The sequence below is a fragment of the Alligator mississippiensis genome, chromosome 14 (assembly GCF_030867095.1).
Source record: "Alligator mississippiensis isolate rAllMis1 chromosome 14, rAllMis1, whole genome shotgun sequence".
Taxonomy (NCBI): Eukaryota; Metazoa; Chordata; order Crocodylia; family Alligatoridae; genus Alligator; species Alligator mississippiensis.
The window spans coordinates 5,454,537-5,480,809 of NC_081837.1; the positions used below are offsets into that span (position 1 = coordinate 5,454,537).

Below are 26,273 nucleotides of genomic sequence, written 5' to 3' on the forward strand. Positions count from 1 at the left end.
GCCCGGGCTGGGGGGCTCGGTCGGAGCGCGGGGTGTCGCGGGGTGAGTGGAGGGAGCCGAAGAGCAGCCCCGGGCCGCGGGGGATGCGCCCTGCGCCCATCGCATCCTGCCACGGCCCGGCCTGAGGCTGCCCGGAGGTGCGGGCTTTGCAGGCGCGCCCGGGGCAGGGCAAACCCCGGCTCCCCGGTGCTTCTTCCCCGAGGGAGCCCACGCGCGCCCCTTGCCCTTAGTCCACGCCAAGCAAAGCCTTGCCACTCGTTTCACGCCCCGTCGTGTGAACCGCCCCCCCCCTACCCGGGCTTTGCACCCCCGCAGCTCGGGGCGGTCCCGCCCGGGGGTCCCCCCGCCGCATGCTTTGGCCGAAGCCCGGCCCGGGACCCCCTCAATTCATCCCGGACCAACACGCGTCGCTGGGGGCGGTGGGAAGGCGAGAGGTCCCTTGATAGACGGGTCCAGCTGTCGCCCGGGAGCGGGACGAGCCGCCCCGACGGCCGGGGCCGACACGCGTGTCCTTGCACGGCGCGGGGAAGTCTCCGAGCCCCGGCGGAGGCACAACAACGACTTCTGCCCGCCCGGGCCTTTCCCGCGGGTCTTTCCCCCCTTGCCCCGTCCGCCCCCGCGGGGGGCAGTGCCTGGCTCGGCCGCCCCACGCCCGGGGGCTGCGGGAGACGATGCGGGGCACGGGGATTTGCCCCCGCACGAAGGTGCACGGGGAGGGATCCCGGCTCCTTTGCAGCCATCAACAAGTGCCGGCGCTGCCCCGAGGACAGGCCGGGCTGGGCGCGGCGGCCGGCCCCGCACGCGCCCCGCAGCGAGCTCCGCGCAGCCGGGCCCCGGGAGGCGTCCAACAGCCCCCGGCCCGCCCGGCCCCGCAGCGGGGCCCGGCAGGGGCGGATGGCCCGGCGTTGGGCTCCTCTCCCCGTCCCGGCGGAAAATGCAAGCCCCGAAAGCAGCCGCCTTTCTCCTTCGATCTGGGCCGGCCCGAGCCGAGCAGCGGTGCGCGGGTGCGGGAATCCCCGCCCGCCGGGAGGGCACCGGGTGGGGAGAGCGGGCACGGGCGCGAGCAGGGGCTGCCCCGCGGGGAGCCGCGGGGATCCGCCTCTGCCAGCCGGGCTGTGCGGGGGTCTCGTTGAGAGCCGACCGGCCCCCCTGCCCCGGCGGGCCGGGCTCAGCTAGACACCAACGGGGACTTGCGCCCGGGGCCCCCCTCGCGCCCGCCGCCTCCCCGGGCCCTTCTCCGGCCGCCTGGCCCCATCTCCCGGGTCGGAGCCGCGCAGCGGAGTGAGCCCGGCACCAGAAAAAAAAAGGTGTTGGGTTGGGTTGGTTTTTTCCCCCCTTTCTTTCTTTCTTTTTTCATACTTCTCGATCCTTTCCCATGAGTTGCCCTCACTTGATGCAGCCCAGAGACCAAACCGGCGCTGACTTGTGTCTGTCCCGACCCAGACACTGCTCTGGAAGAAAAAGAGCAACAACTAATCCCGCTGAACCCCGAGCCCCTCAACTTTCTCCTCCTCCTCGCCTGCCAAGTTGTCTGCCCGCCGCTCTCCATGAAAGCAAGAGTCTGGGTTGATCCCCTGCCTGATTTTCTTCATCAAATCACCCGCAAAAAATAATAATATTATTAATAATAATAATAATAATAATAGTCTCTCCCCCCCATTTATATGCTTGATCAAAATCCAGTTCTGCCCTTGGGCTGGGGGGGTGGGGGGGAGACACGCACCTCCCTCCCCGCCCCGCGCGCGCACACACCCCAAAAATAGCACCTACCGGGCTTGCCACCCCGTGTCTCTGCTGGTGTAACGTGTGCACGCAACACCCCTCCTAAAGCGCTACAGCCAGCCCCGCTCCGCTCCCCGAGATGTCCTTCAGAGATGTGAGCGGATCGGAATGGAGAACGGAAAAGATGACATTACCCAACAATTTGGACAATGGGTCGCTCCCTCTTAGGCTCTCTAAATGGGTCTCCCTCCTGTCCCGGCTCGGGGAAGATGCTTAATTGTTTGCCGGGGAAGGGGGGGCGAGAGGGTCGGCGATTGGCTGCCCGCGGCCGTGACGTGAGAGCTCGGTGCATAAGGCTCCGGCTCGGGAGCGGTGGGGAACATGCGGTCCATTGAGGAGCTGCCGGGAGCCGGGAGCGGAGGCACCGCCGCGCACCGCCGCCGCGACACCCCGAGGCTCCAGCCCGTCCCTCCCCCGCGCGGGAGAGCCCGACCCAGCGCTTCTCCCGCCGCCTGCTCCTCGTCCTCCGCCGATGGGATCCTTGGGTCCGGAGCCGCGCTGAAGACTAAAAACCCAGCAAAAAAAAAAAAGAAAAAAAAAAGCAACCTCCCCCCACCCCCCAAAAACAAACAAAACCAAACCAGCCCAAAACCAAACCACAGCAAACCCAGTGCCCCGCCAAGCGCACCATGCCCGGCAGCCTGGCCCCTGCGCGGCCCGGGCTGGGACTTGTGACTAGTGGACTAGCCGTGTAGACGGGGGTAGGGGACCCGTCCTGCAGCTGGACACCGTGGCACGACGGACTGCGGCCACCACCGGGGGAGCGGACAGCGGCCTGATCCGGAGCATGAGCATCTCTCTGTCCGTCTAGCACGGAGCTGCCCCGCCCCGGCGGCGGCCAGCCTAGAGCAATGCTGCTAGGTTAGCATCCAAAGCTCCTTTTGAGTCGTCTTCTTCTTTTTTTTTTCTCCTTTTCTTCTTCTTTTCATTCTTCTCGTCGTCGATTTTTTTTTTTTTTTGGTCCTCCTATTTCTCTTTGGGAAAAGCAGATGCACTTTGACTCCTGACTGCTCTACCTCAGACCTGAGAAAACTCATCACATTTGCTTTTCGCTGGGTTTTCACCATTGTCGCTTTTCGTTTCGTTTTTTTTCCCCTTTTTCCCTCCCCCCTTGTTTTCGCAATGCGCGCAGCCCTCTCCCCCCTGTCCCTGCTCCTGGATCCGTGCTAGCGGCCGGGATCCGGGCTGCAAGGCTGGGCAGACCTCTTATTTTTTCCCCCCCGGTGTGTGGCCCGCTTAGGACATTTGAACGAAGATCATTCTTCCTCCCTATTTTATTACTGTTGTTGTTGTTGTTGTTGTTATTTATTATTATTATTATTGTTATTGTTATTATTCTTTTCCTCCTCCAAGGCTTTTTTTAGAGCAAACCCCGCACGCAACCAACCTGCTTTTCTTTTTACAGCAGGATCCATCCTGCTCCTCTCGTTATTATTCTTGCTGCCCCTTCTTCTCTTTCTCTCTCTATTTTATTTTTCCCTGCTTGGCACCTGGGAGCCTCCCCCCGCCCCACTCTCAGAATAACCAAAGACAATGGTGCACTGTGCCGGCTGCAAGAGGCCGATCTTGGACCGGTTTTTGTTGAATGTACTGGACAGGGCTTGGCATGTGAAGTGTGTGCAGTGCTGTGAATGTAAATGCAATTTGACAGAGAAATGCTTTTCCCGGGAAGGCAAGCTTTACTGCAAGAACGACTTCTTTCGGTGAGTACCGGTGTGTCCCCCACTCCAGATCCTCCTGTTTGGTGTCGTTGTCGGTGTGTGTGAACTCCTGTTCTCTCGCCCGGCCGGGCTTTTCTTGCAGGGCTGGGAGCCGATGGGCTGTCGTTTCCCTTCCCCTTGTCTCCTTCCACTGCCTAAAATAAGTCCCCTTGGGCTCGGCGCTGCTGCTCACGGTGATCTCCGGGCAAGGGGAGAGCCGGTGCCCGCGGCCGCACTTCGGAAAAGTTGAGCGGGGTCGGAGGCAGGGGGCAGCGTCCGGCCCCGTCCCCCCCGGTGCCGGCTCCGGGGAAACTCCAGGCGCAAACTTCGCTCCGGCCTCGGGTGGGCCTGATCCCCCGGCGCCGGGCGATCCGGGCAGCCCCCACCTCCCTGCAGCCGGAGCGGGCTGGGCTGCCCGGGTCCCGCCGGCCCAGGCCCGGGGCAGGCCCGAGACACCCCCGGCACCACCTCGAGCCCCGAGCCCCGGCAGCTTGGGCCGGGAGCTCGGGCAGGGGCTGGGGGATGCGGGAGCTTCCAGGGAGCCCGCTCGGCTCCTCCGATGCCGAGGGGCAGGAATAATAATAATAATAATAATAATAATAATATAATGATGATGATGACGACGGTGACGATGCTGCAATGGCAATAGCAGCAGCAGCGACACAAGCGCTGAATCATGATGATCATTTCAAACTCTCCTCGCCGAGCCCCGGCCCCTGCCCGGCTCCGCGCCAGCGAGCGGGACAGGCGGTGCGGGCCCGGCCTGCCGGGCTCCGGGGTGATGATCGCCGCCGCCTTTCCCCGGCTAGGCTCGCCGCGGCCTGGCCCTCGGCTGCTGCGCCCGGCGCTGGGGCAGCTCCGCATCCGCTCGGGGCGTCCCCTTCCCGGCCGCGCGGGTCTGCACCAGCCGTCGCCCCGGCCGAAACGGCGGGACCTGCGCTGCCCCGGCCCGGCCCCGCAGCCTGGGGCGAAGCGCCGCGGCTTCCCAGTCCGCCCGCAGCCCAGCGCGGGCCCGGGGCCGAGCCGCGACCCTCGGGCTCCCCGGCGCCTCCTCCGCCCCGTGCGCGGGCGGACACCCCGCACGGCCCCGCGCCGCTTCGTGGCCACGGGGCATCGTCCATCCCGCCCTTGTGTGCATGTGCACGCGCGTTGCATGCGTGGATGTGGACATACAGGTGGATAGAAGTGTGTGTGTGTGTATCCACGTGTATGCCCACGCGCATGCATATATATATATATATATTTATATATATATATATGTGTGTGTGTGTGTGTGTGTATACACGCATATAAATATACATATATATATTTATATGTGTATATACACATACATGCGCACGCACACCCCCCTATATTTATAGCTGTATCTATATATCTGTATGCGTGGTTGTGTGTGTTTGTATATATATATTTGTATATACATATATATACACGTGTATACATATATATACACATATATGTGCGTGTATAGATACACACAACTATATAAGTATATGTGGGAATGTGTGTGTGTATATACATATGTCTGTATGTGTATAGCTGTGTACATATAAATGTTTATGTATATACATATATATGGGTGTATAGGTATGTGTCTATATAGGGGTGTATATATGTGTGTGTGTATACACACAAACACACATCCACGCATATATACATATATGTGCGTGTGCATGGATGTGTATACATATACACGTATGTGTACACGCGTGGGTGGGTGTATATAAATGCACACGTACACACATGTGCTCGGCTGTACATACAGAAAGGCAGAGCACAGGCTAAGGCCCGCGGCGGGGGGTTGATCCGGACGCGAGTGCTGCAGGGACAGAGGCCCGGGGACAGGGCGAGCCGTGTGCGCGGCGCCGGGCGGAGCGGAGCGGAGCGCTGGGGAAGGACACGGGGGTTTGCACCCCGGCTGTGCTGTCCTCGGTGGCCGGTGGCCGGCTGCTCTGCCCGCCGCGCTGACCCTGCTCCCGTGTGTCCCCCGCTCTGTCTCCCCCGCCAGGTGTTTCGGGACCAAGTGCGCGGGCTGCGCGCAGGGCATCTCCCCCAGCGACCTGGTCCGGAGGGCGCGGAGCAAAGTGTTCCACTTGAACTGTTTCACTTGCATGATGTGTAACAAGCAGCTCTCCACCGGCGAGGAGCTCTACATCATCGACGAGAACAAGTTCGTCTGCAAAGAAGATTACCTGAGCAACAGCAATACCGCCAAAGAGAACAGCCTGCATTCAGGTGAGCGCCGCCCTGCCCTGCCCTGCCCCGCGGCCTGCGCGCCCGTCTGCGTCGGGGGAAGCCGGCGCCTCGCTGCGCTTGCGACGGGGCGGCGAGCCCGAGCCTCCCCGCCTGGGCTGCTTGCACTGGGAAAGGGGCCGAGCGGCTCCGGGGCTGCCCTTCCCTTCCCTTCCCTTCCCGGGAGCCCGGGGAGGGGTTGCATGCGCTGCCACCCGCTGCCCCGCGCGAGTGTGATGCCTCCTGCCCTTGCCCAGCCACCACCGGCAGTGACCCCAGCCTGTCCCCGGACTCGCAAGACCCTTCCCAGGACGACGCCAAGGACTCGGAGAGCGCCAACGTGTCGGACAAGGAGACGGGCAGCAACGAGAACGACGACCAGAACCTGGGCGCCAAGCGGCGGGGGCCGCGCACCACCATCAAAGCCAAGCAGCTGGAGACGCTGAAAGCCGCCTTCGCCGCCACCCCCAAGCCCACGAGGCACATCAGGGAGCAGCTGGCCCAGGAGACCGGCCTCAACATGCGGGTCATCCAGGTAGCGCAGGGGGGAGCGGGGCTGGGGCCGCCCCGACGTGCGGCGGCGGCTCGGTGCGGACGCGGGAGCCCGGGGGCCGGCGTTGTAAAAAAGGAAGATCCGCGCGCGCCCTTCCCGCGGAAGTGTGACGGCCCCGCGCCGGGGGGAGCGGGTTGAGGGGCAGCCAGGAGCCGCTCGGCCGCTCTTGCCCCGCAGCAGCAGCAGCGCCGGGCGCGGGCGCGGGCTGGCCGCCCCGTCGTGCGCGGGGAAGCGCGGAGCGGGCCGGGCCGGGCCGGGCCGGGGGGTGCCGCGTGCTGCGCGGCCCGGCTCAGCGCCCCGTGCCGTCCCCCAGGTGTGGTTCCAGAACCGGCGCTCCAAGGAGCGGCGCATGAAGCAGCTGAGCGCGCTGGGCGCCCGCCGCCACGCCTTCTTCCGCAGCCCGCGCAGGATGCGGCCGCTCGTGGACCGGCTCGAGCCCGGCGAGCTCATCCCCAACGGGCCCTTCTCTTTCTACGGAGGTGGGTCGCGCAGCGCACCGGGCGGGAGCTCCTGCCTCGGGCCCGGAGCGCTCCCGTGCCTGCTCGCGGCTCGCGGCGGCCCGGCCTCGCAGGAGCCGTCGGTCGGGCTGCTCGCGCGTTTGGGCACAAAGGCTCCCGGGAGCGGAGCCGCCCGCCGCGCCGCGCTGTCCCGTCTCCTTGCCGCGGGCATTGGGGAAAGCGGCGCGGGGCGGCAGAGCCCGAGGCAGCCCCGTTGGGAGGGCGCTGCCCCCGACACCGCTCCGGGGAGCCTGGGCGGGGACCCGGAGGCAGGGACCTCTCCGGCGCCAGCCAGGCAGAACCGACTTTGAAAGGCCCCGGGTGGTCCTTTTCTTTCCCTGCGGTTGAACTTATGACTCCGCCTGGGGAAAGGCAGAGGCGGGAGCTCCTTTGGGGAGATGCTGCGGTTTGAAAAAAAGAATAACAAATAGCCAGGACTTTGCCAGTGTCCTGGGAAAATGGCAGCTGTGTCGGCTTCCCTTCCCTTCCTGCCAGCTTGTTCCCCGTGGTGCGAGGGCCTGCTCGTTTCCAGCCGCCCAGTGCCAAACCCCACGTTTGGGGCAGGTTTTCCAAAGTGTTCAGCAGCCACCCGAGCATCCAAGCGAAGTGGCTGGGCCTGGGGGCACCGCTGTTCTCCCGTGGGACACAGACGTTTGGCGAATGGAGCTCCTGCCTAGGGGGGAGCAGAGCTCTTTGGAAAGCCCGTCCCTGGCTCTTTGTTCGGTGCATACGCGTGGCATTTGTGTTCCCGTCTCAGGGCCTGCTCCAAAGCCCAGTGAGCTTGGTGGAAAGGCTCCTGTTGACTTCAGTGAGCTTTGGATCAGCTTGTCAAGGCACCCGGTTTGCCCGTAGGACATGGCTGGGGAATTGCCCCGGCTTCTTTTATTGTTTCACACTTGGCTGGCACTTGCGTTATTCTCCCTCTCTCTCTCTCTGTCTCTTTGTCTGCTAGATTATCAGAGCGAGTATTATGGCCCAGGAAGCAATTATGATTTCTTCCCACAAGGACCTCCTTCTTCTCAAGCGCAGACACCAGTTGATCTCCCTTTTGTGCCCTCTTCCGGGCCATCAGGAACTCCTCTGGGTGGAATGGATCACCCACTCCCTGGACATCACCCCTCCAGTGAGGCTCAGCGCTTCACTGACATAATGTCGCACCCGCCAGGAGACTCACCCAGCCCCGAGCCCAACCTGCCAGGTTCTTTGCACTCCATGTCTGCAGAAGTTTTTGGTCCAAGTCCTCCATTTTCTTCAATATCCGTCAACGGTGGTGCTAACTATGGCAATCACTTGTCACATCCACCAGAAATGAATGAAGCGGCTGTGTGGTAGCTTTAAAACAAACTGGGTCTAAGTAAGTGATGATCATCTAGTCTGCTTATGTTATGGTGTACAGAAATGAATAAATATAACATCTCTCCTGCCCTAAGACAGTTTTACCTTGGGAACGAACTGAATCTGAAATACTCCAAGGCGAGCTTTGCTATAGACCAGGACAATCTTCATAATATGGTTGTAACAAACAAAAAAGGGACTTTTTTGTACCATTGACAGAGAAACTGGTGAAGCTGTACAGTAAAGTGCTGCCATACCATAGGATGGCGTAAGTTGAGTACCCTGTTGGATGTCACCCTAAGAGCCACAATCCTTAGAAACTTTTCATTAAAAAAAAAAAATTGAACAAAAGAAAGGTCAAAGAAAGGGGGGAAAAAGCTTCAAGAACTCTAGCGTTCCCAGTTAAGGATGGTTCTGGCATTATGAATTCGTTTGTTAATTTTTGTCTCTCAGAAAATTCAACTACAACAAACTCTTTTTAGCTTCAGAAATGTCAGCCTGCTGAATATCAGGTGGGACAATTTTTTTTTCCTTTTTTTTTCCTCTCCAAAATAACAAATACTAAATGTAAGCCCTCAGCATCAACTCTTCTACCTTCACAAAGCTACACGTACAAAAAATCCTCATAATAACAAAGGTCACCAACCAGACCTCTAACTAAAATGACTTGAAACAAACAGAAAAAAAAGTATTCTACCTTCACAAAAAAAAAAGCTAAACAAAAAGACTCTATTGAACTAAAAACAGTCAACTGTTTACGTATAATGTTAAATTCAGGAGCTCAATGTTTTACTAATAAATCCTGTTTTAGAACCTCTTGTTCAAAAGCAAAATATTTTGAGCAACCAACCAAAATAGTTCATTTTCTTTTCTGTAGATGTTATATGACAGATTGCAGGGCTTGTGGTTCACTGTGCTAGTTTGTAAAAGGTGTTGTTTACAGAAGGCAAAGACAAAAACCCATGAAACCTAGACAGTTGCCAAATAAAGTAATTATATAGCACAAATACTGTAAGGTGCTTTGCACCAGCAACCTGAGAAAGTGTTTAAAAAAAAAAGTGTTACAAGGTTAAAAAACAAACCAACATCTTTTGCTAATTTTTAGTCCTGTTGAACATTCATGGAATTGTTAATATGACTTATATAGACCCACACAGGTTTTATTTTTGTGTCTTTAAAAGAAAAGTCCAAAATATTTAAATTTTATGGTCAAATATGCAGTCAACAGCTGCTACTTTTTTCTTTATATATTAAATTTCTCATATGTCTTTTATTGTTCTAATAAACCTAAGCTTGTGTGACCTCCAGTGCATATTAGACCATTCACTGTATGAAAGAAAACATGTTGGATAAAATTTGTGAGTTTTTAATAAAATTAGAAAATCTGATGTTTAGATAACTTGTGTTTCATTTGATGTTTTGAACCATTTTAAATGGATTCTCTTGAGCAAGATAGCCCTGAAAGCAAGCATCCATGATGCGGGGATTGTGTATCTATTTTGCTTTCCCTGTTGCCAGTGCAGATAGATGTTGTTGGTAATTTCATCCTTTTTTTTTGGTTTCAGACTTAATTGATACAGTGCAAATATTATGCTCATCTATAAATTAAATTACAGAATTGGAAACAAACCAAATTGTTAAAGATATTAGTTAATTCTAGGTCTGTGTGCTAAGAGTCAGAACATGTCCAGACTGCTCTTTTTTATGCATATGCAAAAATGTATTCTGAGTGTCAAAAACCAGTACATATATGGTTCAGGACTGATCCATTTTAATTAGCTGAATTAATTTTCCATAGGTAATCCTGCCTTTCTAATTTGGTGGTTTGAGAGACAACGTAAACTGAATGTGTCACCAGAAATGAAAGTAATTCCAATCCCTTTTTTTTTCACATCTGATATAAAGGCTGTTGTTTTATAGCACTGGGTATGTTTGAAATTCCCTTGAGGGAGAAAAATATTTTGCTTTGCATTAGATACATATTAAGATTTCCTGACAAAAAAAACCTTCGTTAACCCTGTAAAGTTACAGATATAATATTATAAATGTGCATTATTACAGCAGCATCATTCTGCAGTCCTTGTTAAGGGAGAAGCCCCATTGATTTCAGTAGGACTTTGATTTGAAAAAAAGGCACAAGTTTGGGTCTAGGTTTGACAAGCCACATAATTTAAATGCTTTTCAAGAGGGTGGGGTAATGGAATATAAACTTCCTTCATTTATGGACTAGATATGACTTAGATTTTTTTCTCTCTCTTTTTTGAGTAGGACACCAGAATTTTGCTTTAAAATGCAGACATTTATTTCCCCAAGATTTTCAGTCTTAATTATTTATCAGATTGGATTAAGGGAAAAATCAAATTCTTTACAGTTGCATGATTTGTAATGTGCAGTGGTGGTTTCATATTTTGTTCACAAACTAAGCTTATAGCCCCAGCAGCATCTATATTAAGCAATAATTCACTTTAAACACAGATGGTCTTATACAATAAGATAGATTAAGTAACTGCAAGGAGTCTGTTAATGTTCTTTTTAAAAAATCATGCTTTATTAAATACAGGGGAGATTTTTTAAACTCGTGGGCTATGTGTAACGGTTTTTTTTATTTGTTTTACTTTGGATATTGTGCGATTGGGACTTTTGGCTCCATTTTGCATTAATATGTATGAAATGATTGGAGATCTATTTATTACATATTTTTATTTAACCAGGCTGATGCTCTTTATAAAGGATATTAATTGCTATTAACAGTTCTGGTTTGTGCTGCTGTTTTATTGTTGAGTCAGTTATTTTATAGGAAGTATTTCAGCAAATGGGCATCATTTGTAGAAATTGTTGCTGCCAAGTTTTGGTTTTTTTGTGGGGAGGGTTATTTGGGTTTTTTGCTTTTTTGTTGTGTTTTATTAATGAGTTGTTTGTACAGTTTATAACATATTTATTTATGTGGCGTGCTGGTGTTAATGTGATGTAACTCAAATATAGATCCCACAACATGTACAAACGGGAGAAGGAAGCCTAGATTTATTCGAGGCAAAGATTCACCGAGATCAATAGTTTTTCCCATCTAAGCATTTAAATAGGCCCGTGCTTAAAGTTAAGCACCTACTTAAGTGCTTTGCTGGATTGGGGTTGCGGTGCTCAGCACTTTGCAGAGTCAGGCTCTTGGATTCTGGCCTCTTTGTTAGCAAGTTAGGTATTTACGAATCCAGCATTGCTTGCATGCTTAAAACTCCTATGGAAATCTCTGTGATACTGGGCCTTCCACAAGCCCTGGCTTAGCTTACATAGCTATTTCAGTTGACCATAGCAGTACTCCTAAATGAATGAAGATTTGCAAGATGAGGCGCTTTTGAGTCAATGTGTTTGTGTGTATTTTGTATGCATATGTGATATTTTATTTAAAACACACAGGTTACATAAATGCAAACACACATAAGGGCTGCAGGTTTTCAGATGCTTTTAGAAACAATTATCCTCTTTTTCTCTCTTCTTCCTTAACTGTTACTGGTTTTGGTGCCCTTTTTTTTGGCTAACATCCTGGTACATAGTGCAGTGGGATGACATAAGACATATACAGGGGTAGATTTCTTCACCAAATTTCTATTGTCATCCATTGGAGTTTGACAGGGAAACCAAGAGCAGTATGCAGCCTTTATTTGATGACAGTGTGAATTACTCGGTATTTGAATGTGTATTATGGATATATATATATTTTTTTACAAATTCTTTAATTCAATACATTATCTACTGGAGAAGAAGTGTGTGAAAATAGTGTAAATACTATTTATATTACACCAACTTAAATTAAGAAGATATTTCTAATGGATAATTTGAATGATCTTAACCTATTGAGTCTCCAGCATTCAAGCAATTCTTCTTTTGTTACAAACCGTGTACCATATTTTACTCTGCTCGCTCTCTGTGAAACTCCCATAGATGTCGGTATCAGCTTAATTTTTCCTTTAGTAATTTCTGTTATCTATTTACTCAGGCCTTTGCTTGAGGGCGTAGTAGGGGGATTTGTAAAGATCAGTATCCCTGGAGTAAAAATGGTCTTCCAGTTATGATTTGTAGACAAATTATGTATATTATTTTAATATATGAACCTGTGCCCAGATAGAGCGATGGGCACATGATACAAATCTATAAATAAATTTAATTTCAAAATATGATCAATGATATACATACTTTTGCTATTCAGGGAAAGGACCAAAACGACATTGTCTACTCAGGCAAAAATTCCATTAGCTGCAATTTGAGATTTTTCCATGAACAAAAGTGATATGATTAGGTCTTGTGCTTTTATCATATTACTTAGAAGGAATTGCAGTTTCTATTTTAGTTACCAGCCTTGCAAACAGACCTTTATAAGACTTCAGTTATGTTTAAGGTTAAGTAAGGCACGTGGACATACAAATCTAGACAATGCTGTGTAACAGAGAAGACAAAGTATTGAAAGGTTACATACATCATGAAACACAAGTGTTAAATTCAAGAGGAATCAGCTTGGGAAAGTCTTCTGTTTGTTTATATGTTATTATGTTGCTACTGTACTTGAGTGGACAGTAGTTATTGCAGAAGTATTATTACTTGCTTTGCTAAGAAGGCCAAATATAATTTTTAATTATAATCTGGAGGGCAGGTCTGGGAAAGTAGGGCCTTGGTGCACAGAGACTGCTGAAAATGGAACATTTTACAGAGATTGATGGGAGGATGCAGTCTTATGTGGAACTGAATTTTCAATTAGTGAAGCCACTGTTGTATTTAATATCACTGAATAAGGGAGAAAAATAAGAGAGGACACTTTTTAGGTCAACCGATTGTTTGGAATTTTATTTATCATATTTGGTGTATACATTTGTCTTAAGTGTGCAACCAGATACATAGTTGTGCATCCAAATGTTGGAATGTGTCTCTTGGAGCTTTGTCATCTATATCAACAGTACTTCATTGGGTGGAATGGGGTGATTTGCTTCTCTTAGACGTGTTGTTTCAGGTTGGCTGCAAATGCAGGAAAATCATTCTGCACTAGTTACATTGGGTTCAACGTTTGCAAGGCAGGTTTTGCAAGCATTAGCATCAGGAACATCCTGTTTTGTGTGGGTATGTGTGGGTATTTATTTAATGGAAGTTTGGACTCTAGGGCCAGACTCTATAGGGGAACTGATGAATACTTCAGGCAGGCTGAATTCAGAAATTTGGCACCACTAATGTAAAGGACTCAGATTTGCCACTGAGCTGCAAGCAAATCTGCCATGACTTTGCTGAGTGTTTCACATATGGCATTATGTCCCCAGTGCAGCAAAGCTCTTTAAGCATATGCTTAAGTTTAGGTAGAAAACATAGCCCTATGTCTTCTCTGGGATTTTAAGAGTAAGCATATGCTTAAAAGCTCTGTTGACCTGCAACCTTGGGGGGGGGGGTGGCTAAGTGTGTGAAAAAAGCCCTCTTGCACACGTGTACTTTGCACATAGGGCATAAATGTTGCATTCTCATTGTTGTCTGCAAATACAGAGTATACTCACTTGCTGTGTGTGGGAGATGCCCTTGGTCAAGGATATACATGACTCCCTCAAAAAGAATTTATCCTAATTTTTATTTGGCCTCGCTCTTCCTATGACTAACATCTTTAAGCACTGCCTGGCTCTATTTTAAATGTGTTAAATAGATTAAAAAATTCAAGAATATACAGTAGGGTTGGAACTTTCACTGGTAGTTGGGTGTTTCAACTCCTTTCAGCACTTTTTGATAATCTTACCCTCAATAAATGAAAGGACAGATGAAAAAATATATCATGTACCAGCTACTGCCCTTGTATCTCTATTAGAACTGAAGAAAAATGTTTGTTGTAATCAATTTTGATTTTCTTTTAGAAATTCAATATTCTATCTTTTGGGTTTTTGGTTTGTTTGTTTTTTAAACTGTGAAGTTTTGGTGCTTCTCCCTCTCTTGTTTTTTCCTGTCTCCCTTTTTCCAGTGATTACATTTTGCTGCTGGAAACATTTTCTTTCACATATAGAACCAATATAATTTAAAGCCAAAATATTCTGACTAAAGTGAAAATGTGTGTTTTGGGAGAAAAAAAAATGACACTTCCCATTTCATTGTTCTCAGGGGGAAAGGGTTAATTAGCTCTTGTCCCTAATTATTTTAGGGCTGTATACTGCTCTGTATACAGAATTCAGTTGTGAGTCAGTAGATGTACCTCTCAGGCATGCAGTTCCCATTGATACGTATAGGAATTCTGTCAGAGACTGATGCTTGTATGCTGCAGTCCGGCTTGCAACACCACCTGCTATCTGATAAAGGTAAGAAACAATTGCTGAGTGATATTGAACACTGAAATGTTACACAGAAGAGCAGCAAAGTATTCAGTGTAGATGTCTGGATGTTTTCTATCTCTATAGATTTCCCCATTTTTGCATTTATAGAAAGAAACTCTTATGAAAAGGCTATGCCTTATTATTAAATGTATGTATTTATACAGCACCCAAAAATGTCCCATGCTGTCATTGGTTCATCAAGGCTGACATCTTGACAGTTTCCCAAATACTAACAAGCCACATGCATTAAGAGCAAAAAAGGAAACATGGGCGTGAGAAACGAGAGGAGGAGGATTTTTACAGTATATTCTTCCAAAGCCTGCTTGTGCATCTTTATATCAATATTTAAATTTTGGCAAATAAACAAGTAGATTTGCCGTAAAATTCAAAGCGAAACTACGCTAGGAACAATGTCAATATGTTTTCAGTTCGCAGACGGAAAGGGTTTTGCGTTGCCTAATATGAATACGAAATGCTTTCGTGGTTATCTAAAAAAAAAAAATAAAAGAAAATGAATTTATATTGTTTTTGTTAATATTTATCCAAACAGTCTTTTGCCTGATAACGAATCCAAACAGCAGCAGCAGCAGGATGGTTTTAGGGCATGTGAACCAGGAACTGAAACCGACTAGTGTGTCTGCCTGTTTTAATTATCCAAGCTGAGTGAAATGCACAAAGGAAAGAAAATGAATGGTAACGTGGCACTGGGATTTTCGAACCGTTCTAAGCAGCGATGATTTTAGCGGTAATTTGTGTGTGCGTTTGGTTTGGTTTTATACGGACAATATCTTGCCCTCGGATTCGAGCCGGCACGACAAATATATTGAATCGCTTTCAGAACGGGAGCGGACGCGCCCTGCACCTCGCGCTGCAATTTACACCGCTGCAAATTTGACACGGAGCCGCTAGCGTTTTACGCCGACTTTGCCCCAGGCGCAGAATTAGGCCTGTCGACTCCAATAGGATCGGTCACGTTTCGTGTTATACACGAGCTCAAACGCTTCGCTGGACGGCGGGACGCTCGGCGCAACAATAGCCCCATTGATCTCAACGGGTGACATCCCGGTCCTATTGAAGTCAGTAACAAAAATCCCATTGACATCAGCAGGGCCAAGATTTCACCCGAAGGGTGAAAGGGTGAAATCTTTTCCCCGTGGCTATCACGGTGGATCGGGGGCATGTATCTAACCAGCCCTAAATGCCTTTTTTCACCCCCTCTCTCGACCCATAGGGATCTTTTGTATTTTGAGGGGAGGGCAGTAAGATTCACAGACTCCTAAATTCACCCCTCCTGCACTTTGTAGCGTCACGGTTTCGGAAACGCAATTCGGTAACGGCACGTTGTCCGTAGCCCCCAAAACGGTTGAATATTGATCACGACCCCCACAGGTAAGCATCGATTTCATTTTCCCGGAGGTGTTTGTACATATTTCTTAACTATCTGACGTGTTTTTTTCCTGCTTCTGGAAACTAATCGTTCCTTTAAAAAAAACCCAACCACCTCAGACTATTAAGGAGACAGTGCGTTTTTGGGGCTGCCTGATACCAAATAAGGTCCTTCTTTGAGGGGGGGGGGTTGCAAAAATGCAACCTGGCAACAAAATGTATGTGGGACCCCCCCTCAGAAATCAGGGTGCAATGGGGGGGCAGCTAAAACTGGAGGGAGGGGGTGTTTCATGTGTGAGCCACATAGGCAGGGACACGGTTTTGATGAGGGGGCTGCACTCGTGGCACCGCACGGCCACGCTGAGGGAGCCGCGTGGGTGGTTGGGGGGGGGAGGGGCGGTTGTGCCTCAGCCCCGCCGCGCGGCGACCGTTAACGGCTGCGCGTGAGGCGCGCGGGGGGAGGGGCGGCCCCGCCCCGCGCGCCTCCCTCGGCCCAAGATGGCGGCGCCCTTGGCTGAGCAGTTGGAGCTGCTGCTCGACCCCCGGCCCCGCGCGGGCGACCCCGAGGACGACCCCGAGGACGGTGAGGCGGGGGCAAGGGGAGGGAACGGGGGAGCAGGCGCGGCCTATCGCGGCCCCCACGTGGGGCCGGGCCCCGAGGAGCCTGCGCGGCGGCCCTGTCCCCTCCTAGCTGCCCCGGTGCAGCCTGTCTCCTCCCCGTCCACACGCACTGTGCCTAGGGTAGCCCTCACAGCGGACAGCCCGCGTGTCTGTCCTCTATTCATACGACACCCGACCCCTTTCTGTCGTCTTGAAGAGAAAAATAAGAGCGTGGCCCAAATCCACCTCCTTCCCGTTCGAGTTTCTTCAAAGCCATTGTGTCCCTTCCGTTCCCGTGGACGCACGGCGCCAGAGCAAAATAACGCAGCGGTGGGAGACATTAATAAAAGCTTTGATTGTTTTCACTTTTCTGATGCCGTTATTTTCCTGCTCCCCCCCTCCCCCCTCCGGTTTTCTCTCTCCTTTCTCAGGCACTTGGCCTGCGCTAGTAAGAGAATTAAACGTTAACGGCGACGGCGTGCGGTAGCCCCGTTGCGTCTCCGTTAGGTACGAGGAGAGCCGTCGGGCTGCACCAGAAAGGCCGTGTTTGCGTCCGTTACTATTTCAGGCTTGAGAAATAACACGGATAATTTAGCCGAAGAGAAGAAGATGAGCGAACACGTATACCAATGCAGGCCTGGGGCAGTTGATTGGTGAGAAGTCTAGCCCTGCCGCATATATCTTTAGAGAAAAGGAGGGGCTGGAAAGGCCCTAAAGCCATGCCAACTTCAGGTTTAATAGTGCCGTAAGTCTTCTTGTCCCTGAGGAAAGGGTTTATGCCACTTCTCTTGCCACCCAGTCCCAAGGCTGCCTGCGCCTCTAACCTGCCCTCCAATGAGTCTCCCATTTTGGATCTTTCCTCCCATTTTGGACCTTTCTCTCTTACGAGTAGCTCAAGGTGCTGCCTCAGCTCTTGTTTTGCCAAGCAAGAGGGGAGTTCAGGTTTTATCTACGCCGGTAGCAGAAAAAGAAGCGCATCCCCACTCGCAGGCTCTCTGCAGGCAGAGTAGCACCATCTCCCCCAGCAAAAGAAGACTTCTGCCGGCTGCTGTGGTCCTTTAGCAGCTGGTGCCTTCCCAGGTGCTCTTCACACTCTGCTGGCACAGCTGTTACAGCGGAGCCATGGGGAGCCATCAGAAGCCGTGCAGATGTGAAGCAGCTGTGGTGATTTGCTGTCTGCTGCCAAAAGTTTTGATGGCAAAAGCAGCTTGGTACAGACAAGGTCTCCTTTAACTGGATATACTGGATAGGTATTTGTCTTCACTGCTACTCCTAATCTCAATGTGAGCCATAAAACTGATGGGAGATGTTATTTTCACCTCCCCCAGCTTGGGGAAGGGTCTGTCCATCAGTTATAGTCCTGGTCTGTACCTAAAAGGCCTGGTATAGCTCCGTTGGCTGCGAGTGTGGATAAATCATGCCCCCAGCTGTATAGTCCAAAGCTGTAGGATAGACATAGTTGTACAGTAAAAGACTATTTTGACTAGCGTAGGTCTGGTTTAAGATGCTGATAAAAGCTATGTGAATGTGCCAGCAAGGGTCTGTAGTGCAGAGATCACACATGTCATGTGCTAACACTGTAATCCCTTTCAGGTAGGCCCGTTTTTATTATGCCGATTTGGTATCTAGCAGAGTGGAACCCTGATCCTTGGCTGATTGATAGACAATAACACCATAAGCATCGATCAGGAATTGCTACTAAACTTAAACCATATTTTAAGAAAAGTTTCAAGTCTTCCCAGACAGAGGAGAAATGTGGTCCTTTACTGATATAGCTGTGCTGGTGGGAACCTCCCTTGTAGATGCAGTTATCAGAGATGCAGATTGAAATTTTGGTTTGCTTATTGTGGGTTGATGCCCCTGTACCAAAACACTCTACCCCCTCTTGCCCCCCCCCACCCAAAAAACAAAACAAAACAGCTTTAGCGGTATAGCTGCATTCACCCTGGAAGTACTATGCTGGCATTCCTCTGCTGATTGAGCCCTCCTAGTGAAGACAAGGCAGTGCGTATAGGAGACAAATGGAGTTAGAGGAGGCCAGGAGGATGAGTTGACTTAACATGTCTAGCGCCTTAAATTGGAGCACCTGAGCTGCCTAGGCTACTACTTAGTATACTCGAGACGAATGAATGTTTCCTGCTACCTTAATCTCAAGTTTTCTGCGTGCCTCTGTTTTGCCTCTAGGGAGAGTGCAGTTTTTGAGAAATTAGTTGCTGGCAGAGTAACATGACATGAAAGTCCCTTTTTAGTTTCTAAAGTGATACCTGCCATTTCCTCCTGCATCCATCCCAGAACACCAGTACAGAGTGTCTTCAATAGCCAACTAAGCCAAGGATTTCTGGCCTGTCTCCATGACCCAAGTTATTGTGTTCAGACACAGTTCTGAAGAGTTGAGGTTAGCTATCGCAGTGCTTGGTGCCATTGGCCTGGTATAGCCTGACTGGTGTGCCATGGTCAGCATGCAGTCCGTTAACTTGACTCATACTGTTGTGTGTGACAGTAATACCCTGTCAGGCTGACACAATCTCATTAACCATTGAGAAACCAAGTAGGGTATGATTTTAGGTTTTTTCTGATTCTGAAGGAATGAGTTCTTGCGTCTGACCTTGTGTTTGCCTAACATCAGTTCTTGGATGTTCCTGCCATGGGACCTGCATATGTGGCCTTGCAGGTTCTCTGGTACCTGTCCTCTCTCCCTGTCTGTCCAGTTTCTCTCTTGTATCAAAGCCCATTGCCCTGGTGCCAGGTGTCTTGCCCTCTTGTCACAGAGGGTGAAGGCAGGCTGATCGGTTGTAGCTTTTTCTGGAAAGTACTGTAGTTGTGTGTTTGTGGCTTAGTGAATAGTGTGATGAGAGGCCCCAGTTCTGCCCTTGCCCTCTGTGGGACCTTAAACAAATCATTCACTTCTTTCCCCTTTTATCTCTCTTCTGCCTTGCCTGTTTTGAGTTCAGGTTCTGCAGGGCAGGGACCATCTCTTACTATGAGTCTGTATAGCTCCAGATTTAAGCAGGTGTCCCTGTTGTGCTTGGAGCTTGTAGCCCATAGCATAATGCACGGTGTTAACATATTCTATATGAGTTAGGTGCAGCCTTCCAGCTCCAGGTAACAACACAACCCTTATTTTTGCAGAAATGTGTAAGCTGCTTTGTCTTAATACATAACACCTCCTTTAAAGATCTCAACCAGCATATTACGTAACTCTTTGACATGATGTGTTGCACATACTTTGTGCTGGCTGACATTGCAAGCAAATATGTGAGTGAAATTCATTTCATTGCAAGGGTGAAGTACCGGGTTTTAAGAAGTGCCTTAGACCTTCTACTGTGTGCGGGAGTGAGTTTCCCTGAAAATAAGAAGCCTGCAGAACTTACTGTCTTTGTGCTTTCAATAGAAGGATGACTTTCCAACCAAGCAGGCCCAGGGAAACTCCTGATTTTTCTTTCACAGTTTGCAGTTCAGTGCCTGCTTGAGAATAAGACATTGCATCCCCTGTGGCTTGTGTTTTTTTCCCCTCTCCCTACACCCAAGTAAACAATTTACATAAATGAGACATTAACATTCTCAAATACACATTAGAAAAGCACTTAGCAATGTTCAGCCAATCAGATCACTCGATTGGCTGAACAATCCTAACCCTATAATTTTGCATATGGGGTGCCTTGCGCATGAATGAAAATAAAGAGAAGGGAGCGTGTTATAATGATCCCTGTTTGCTGGAATAAGCAATTCCCCCTGCTCTGCAAAAGGGGCCTGGGGAAGGAGGGAAATAATGGTAATAAAACTGTTTTGTCTCCTTAGTTGTTTTAAAGCATTTAGTTACGTAAGTGTGTGATAAATGTATCGAGAGCCCAGAGTGCATTCAAGTCACAGATTTCCTCCTGTTAATTTCTCAGCATGCACTGAGCACATTCAAGCTTTGCTGTGTCCTTTAGCCAGATGGGCTGCACTTCTCCCAAAGGCTCCTGCTGTTCAGAGACCCCCATGCAGGGCTGTACTGACTGATTCTCTCTGGTACCCAGTGGAGAATGGAGTGAATGCAGGCCAGTGTTCACTGCACAACATGAACTTGTTACTGCTACTTTGGTGTTTGATGACAAACCTGGGGAGCGCTGCTTGGTTTGCTTTTGTTCAAGATGTTGAACTTCGCTGTTCTATGGCAACATAGCTCAAGAGCAATCCAGAGGACAGCTAGAAGCACAGTTGGAATCAGTCTGCATAACTTTTACTCATGATCTCCTCTTCCACAAAAGTTTTAGTAATATTGGAAGGGAGTTTGCAAACATCAGGCAGTGAAAGGTCTTGGGACCTTCCTTTATTTTTGTGGGATCTTAAGGAAAAGATCTGTTTTCTGTTTACTCAGTAGCTTATTGAGAGTCCTAGTTTCTTATAGTTAGCCGAGATTCCTCTTTAGCTCAAGCCTTACAGGCCAGGCTGTGCAGAACATGAGGTCCTTAGTTTTGAATCTGTTGGAGATTGTAGATATTTAAATCTGGAGTGTCTTCCCTGTCTCCTGCCAACTTGGGTTCTGCATTTTGTGTGAAATCCAACCCCTTTAAAACTCCTTTTCTTTTTTACAGCCACTGCTGCCAGAGTGATTGACAAATTTGATGAAGGCAAAACTGAAGACGACATCATTGCTGTCAGTAACATACGGAAACAAGCCTTGGCCCCCCTCTGGGAAGCTGATAAGCGGTACAGTGGAAGAGCTACATCTCGCAAAGCCTTGCAGGAAGAACTCTGGGCAGAGCCTCTGCATGAAGCGACATCTGGTGAGCCACTGCATGTCCTTCACCACTAACATAGTAGAAAGGAGTTTTAGGTCCCTGTTGAACCAAGTGCTTTAGTCCCATTGAAGTGCAGAAAGGGAAATCTCCAACACTATGGCTGCCCTGTGGAGATTCAGAGAGGCCAGTGACCAAGTGAGGGGTTCAGAAAAGCTGAGCCAGCTTCAGTGACCTGGCAAGAAATGGAAAGTGAACCATGTGTTGAGCTGCCACTTTTAAATTGACATATCTTGGGGACTAGTTGCTTAGTGTTGAGGTACTACAATTTCTCATTATAAAGATACATGTAGCAGGGCTTGATCACCTTGTTTGCTTAACATTGTCTCATTATTTAATGTGAAAGTCTGTCAGCTAATCAATGGCTCTGATAATCATTGTTGCTGTGACTGTTACTGCAGAAAAGTGTGAGTAAAGGTTTCAATTTACAGATGTCACCTCATGAACCCATTGGTTAGCCCAAGTAATGGACAAATTTGTGCCCAGGGTTATATGGAAAAGAGACCAGACTGGCTGGACCAAGATAGGAGGCACTGCAGAACAGCAGCCATAATTTGTAATTCAATACTTTTGTTTGACTCTTTCCTTTTCTTATTAGTAGATGAAGAGACCTCTCATGAAAGGAACCCCGACAGTGAAGATCTAGGAGAAGAATCTGAAGAAGACAGTAAAGACAGTGAACCTGGTCAGGATGATAAGCTCAGCAGTGACCAGGATGGTGACACAGAAGATGACCAAGAGCGGGAGGAAGAGATCTCTGCTAAGGAACCAAAGTACAGTTTCCAGAACATTGATGACTTTGAGAAATTTACAGAGGGGATGGATGATGTGGGTAGCAGTGACGAGGAGGATGAAGATGATGTCAGCATAGATGAAGATGATGTCAGCATAGAAGAGGAAAGTGAAGAGGAGGAATCTGGGGATGAAAATGAGCAGGACTCGGAGGATGCAAAAGCAAGTAAAGATGACGGAGCAGTGATGACTTTCTCCAAAGGAGAAGTGGCTGAAGAAGTAGAAAAAGGAAAAGCTGTGAAAAACCAAATAGGTTTGTATATCGAATTTGCTTTGTGTTTTGATGAGCCTTACACCTTACCTACACTAGAGAAATTGAGCATGCTAAGGACTGTTTCAGCTTATTAGCATGTGTGCGGCATGCTGTGTGCTTGTGCTATAGTGCTCCTAGCAGTTTACAAATGTTTTACCAACTGTGCTCTGTAGACTATGGCCTTGCCTGTACTGTGGAGTTTAACTCTTGCTGGGCATGTTTGCCAGCAGTTGGTTTACTGAGCTTCTTTACACTACCATCGCAGACAGGAACTTTCAGTGCCATATCTGTTGCACAGTGACTCAGATGCTTCAGAAATGTCTGTCCTGGCTTGCCGAACAGGGCAGGAAATGCCAATTTGCTAGCAGGTCATGGACCCTCTCCTCCAAAATGATAGCTTTTGTGTTTACTGAGGATCTAAATGATGGATTGCAATGGTGGCTAAATACCTTCCTTCTTGCCCTTTGTAATAAGCTAGATCTAAAGTGGGTTTAAAAGGCAGTTAAGTGTTTACTCTGCTAGGTCCATCATTAGCTTTTTTGCCCAGTTGTCCCTTCTAGCCCAGAAACACCATGGTGGTCAAGAAACACTGACTGTCTGCTCCCATCTAGTGGGGATTTTCTTTTTAATACCATAATCTGTTCTTCCCTGCAGCCCACAGCTTTGCTTTCCTGGGCGTGCCAGGCTGTATGGCAGCTGAATTGATACTGGGTGCCATGATCTTGTGGTAACCTACTGATATATTGTCCTCTCTGGTGCCAGGGCTACCTCCGCTTCAGCGTCTTTAAGAGTTGCATTTTTCTTGCAAATTTTAGCAGAAACCTCAGTGCGTGTCTTCTGTTTGGGAAGCTGAAAGGCTTGTCTCATTAACTTGTAAATCTCCATTTGCAACATGTCCCTTAAATAGGAAAGCAAAACCAAATGACGGATGCTTTCTGATTCAGAGAGTCTATAGGAAGCAAGATCGCAGGAAAGCAAGCAAGTAAGTAAATGCTGTGAAACGTGCAATACAATTTACTGTTTCCTTTGTTACAAAGCTCTGTGGGACCAGCTGTTGGAAGGGAGAATCAAACTGCAGAAGGCGCTCATAACAGCCAACCAGCTTCCACAACCAGACACGTTTCCAGTATTTCAGAAAGAAGGTGGACAAGAGTTTGCCAACGCTGTCAAGAACAGTAAGAATTCTTATGTCTGTTACTTTGGTGTCAGCTAAGCAGACTGTCCCTGCCTGGAGTTCCCTGTTCTCTATTTTGACATCAACTGTTGTGAAGTAGGGGTGGTGCCTTCCATGTTTCTGTTGGCAAGTGGAAAAATCACTGATGGGGTATGTTTGGAAATGGGAAAGATAGGACCTTGATAGCTCAGGAGCAGTGTTAAGTAGCAACTGTCTCTTGTACTGGCCTTATCAATAGACCAGGCCCTGGTCAAACACAAAACAAGGTAATTCATGTCCCAAAGAGCCTATGATCAAAGCAATGCTGTACCATCAGTCGTATAAATTAGGTCATGTGCAGTGCTGGCGCTGACTGATAGTATTACTTATATTAGCCTGAAGAACTCTCAGCTGAGATTACAGCAATGTAGACTTCTGTTACACTACAACAGGGCTGGAAATGTTAGATTGGGACTAAATGTAGCTCTGTTTTCTATTGAACATTACAGATGATTAGTTATTAGTTCAGGGCATTGCCAATGTGCTGGAATGGGCATGCTCTAAAGCCTTGTCCACCTGAGTGTGGACGTTTGATCCCCCGGGGACAACTAGCAGTGGGACACCTTACGCTGCTGCTAGTTGTTCTCAGGGAATACCTGTGCCATGTACCTTCTGAGGGCATGTGGCATGTTACCCCAGGTGAGGTAGGGGAGGCTGGGGCCAGCACTGGGCTGGCCCCAGCATCCTTACCTGGAGTCCTGGGGGGCCTCCTGGGGCTGCAGCAGCAGCGATCCTGCCATGTGGAGCCTGGCCAGCAACCAGAGCATGGCTCCGGGTGGCCAGGCTCTGGTTTTGAGCACTGCACACTGCCCCTGCGTATGCCACTCTGCTTTTTTTTTTTTTCTGTGAGTTTTTTTGGCCCCGTAGATATCCAGTGTTCAAATCCTGTCCCCCCCCCCACCTCCACGCTGCTCCCTTGCATTGTGGAAAACACCTAAACATGTAGTATGTATCACCGCAGATGTCTGCATCGCCACATACCGCACGGCCACGTTCATCTGGACGCAACCTATGTGATGTGTCTGCTATGTGGGATATCCTGTGAAAAGAAGTGGGCTTGTCTTTGTCTGTCTTGTCTGCAACAGGGAAGCATGTGCCAAAAATTCCATGATGGTCGCCAAATATGGAGATTCCCCTTGGCCAGTGTGCAGCATGACACTAGGGTTAAGATCCCCAAGAGAGAGGAAGAGAGCAAATGAGCCTGTGTTGCCAGGTGCCTGCTATCCATGTAGACAGCAAAGATCCCTTTCATCTACTTTTAAGTGATGCTAGTAATTATATTGATCCAGTAAAGCTTCTCTTAGAGAAACCAAATGCAGTAAGTATATACTGCACATTCAGAGCTTACTACCATTGACTTCAGTGTGTTTTAGCTTAGGCCCTTAGTATCCACTGATAAATGGATCTGTTTAACTGTTAGTTAGACATCCTCCATAATGGCATTCAAGTTAAAGTGTAGAAGTGTATACATCTAATGTCATCTGCAACGGTGAATGTGAAAGTGTATTTTTTTCCCTTTTCCTTCTTTGTTGCTTCTATCATACCTAAAATCCATGCAGCTCTCCTATAGAAGATGAGAAAATGTTTTTCTACAAGATATTTTTATGTCCCATTGACCAGAAAGTTGGCTAAAATAATGAACTTCATAGGCTATTCTTCCAGAACTTTGAACAATGAAGATGTGTATCACAGCATTCAAAAGCTCACTGAATGGTTAACTCTTTAACTTGCAGTTCTTTCTCCCTCCTAACTGCTCCAGCTCTGGATTTTTCCTGTGTCTCATCTTTTATTCTCCTGGAGGAGTCTATAGAGCAGCTCCAATACATCTTTAGTTTACAGGTGATACCAGGGTGATGCCAACAGGCTTTCCTAGAGCTGTGCACTGAAAACTGGAACAGCAGATCCCAACCATTTCCTTTGGAACTGGTTCTGCATCCAGTCCATACCCTAAGGCAGTGGTTCTCAACCTTTGTATGCTCAAGGTATCCATTGTTAGTAGAGGTGCACCGATACATCAGTCCTATATCGGATTGGCACTGATATAAGGAAAATTGAAAGTATTGGAAATCAGTTTTTTGGTTGATGTGGCTGATAAATGCCCGTGCATGTACGCAGTTGTAGTGCAGCATGCAGGTGACCAGGAGTGCAGCCCAGCAGTGTGGAGAGCAGCTGGGTCCAGCTGGTAAGTCCATTATGAGAGAAGGGGCTAAGGGGAAGGGAAGAGGTGTAGGGGGAGCAGATGGAGGCCCCTCACGGTAAGGGAGGGAATGGGGCTGGCCTGGGGCAGGGGCAGGTGCTGCACAGCCAGGGCAGAGAGGGAGCAGAGTCACGAGCAGCTCGTTCAGGGGGAAGGGCAGAGGGGTGGCTTCTGCTGCTGCATATACCCCGAGAAGGCATGGAGGGGGCGTGAGCCCCCAGATCTGTGTGCGGGGTGAGCTGCTGCAGGCTGCCACTGGGGTAGTGCCTGGTTCTTCCTGGTGGGGGCGCTGGGCTGGGCTGCGATCGGGGCAGGCAGCAGCAGCACTGGGAGGAGGGGTTGAAGGGTCTATGGTGAAATTTGGGGTGGCTGCAGCCCCCGCATAGCCCGTTCCCAGTGCCACCACCACCTGCCACGAGTGCAGCCTGGCCCAGTCTCTGCCAGAAAGATCCTAGCGCTGGCCCCAGCCCACAGTGGCAGCCTGCCCTGCCCTGTACGCAGATCTGGGGGCACCCCCCCCTCCTAAAGTGTACGCAGTGGTGGGAGCCACCCTGTCCTGTTCCCCCTGGATGAGCCACTCGCAGCTCCATCCCGTGCCTCACACCGGCTGTGCATTGCCCGCCCCAGCC

General features: G+C 49.4%; 2 protein-coding genes across 6 annotated transcripts in view; both read left to right on the forward strand.

The window, feature by feature from the left end:
• Nucleotides 1–2,093: 2,093 nt before the first annotated feature.
• Nucleotides 2,094–9,487, forward strand: LHX1 (LIM homeobox 1). 2 transcript variants are annotated; one of them, XM_006276476.3, is made up of 5 exons: nucleotides 2,094–3,485; nucleotides 5,491–5,717; nucleotides 5,972–6,249; nucleotides 6,581–6,746; nucleotides 7,717–9,487. In XM_006276476.3, exons 1-5 carry the CDS (start codon nucleotides 3,316–3,318, stop codon nucleotides 8,094–8,096), a joined length of 1,221 nt encoding a protein of 406 aa, XP_006276538.1. In that variant the 5' UTR covers nucleotides 2,094–3,315; the 3' UTR covers nucleotides 8,097–9,487. The 2 variants fall into 2 exon arrangements, with proteins under 2 accessions (XP_006276538.1, XP_019348995.1); XM_019493450.2 differs by having other exon boundaries at nucleotides 6,014–6,249.
• Nucleotides 9,488–16,267: 6,780 nt separating this feature from the next.
• Nucleotides 16,268–26,273, forward strand: part of AATF (apoptosis antagonizing transcription factor) — a 75,389-nt gene continuing 65,383 nt past the window's right edge. Inside the window, exons 1-4 of one of the 4 annotated variants that reach the window (XM_014608122.3) lie at nucleotides 16,268–16,391; nucleotides 20,986–21,177; nucleotides 21,791–22,234; nucleotides 23,272–23,409. In XM_014608122.3, coding sequence (XP_014463608.1) covers nucleotides 16,307–16,391; nucleotides 20,986–21,177; nucleotides 21,791–22,234; nucleotides 23,272–23,409 — 859 coding nt within the window. In that variant the 5' untranslated portion in view covers nucleotides 16,268–16,306. Of the gene's footprint in view, nucleotides 16,392–20,985; nucleotides 21,178–21,787; nucleotides 22,235–23,271; nucleotides 23,410–26,273 lie in introns of all 4 variants that reach the window. The other 3 variants (XM_014608121.3, XM_006276475.3, XM_006276474.4) reach the window with 3 other exon arrangements.

Coding starts and splice junctions, on each gene's coding strand:
- LHX1 (XM_006276476.3), top strand. CDS start 3,316: ATGGTGCACTGTGCCGGCTGCAAGAGGCCGATCTTGGACCGGTTTTTG. Junction 3,486..5,490: donor TGCAAGAACGACTTCTTTCG/GTGAGTACCGGT, acceptor CTCCCCCGCCAG/GTGTTTCGGGACCAAGTGCG. Junction 5,718..5,971: donor AGAGAACAGCCTGCATTCAG/GTGAGCGCCGCC, acceptor GCCCTTGCCCAG/CCACCACCGGCAGTGACCCC.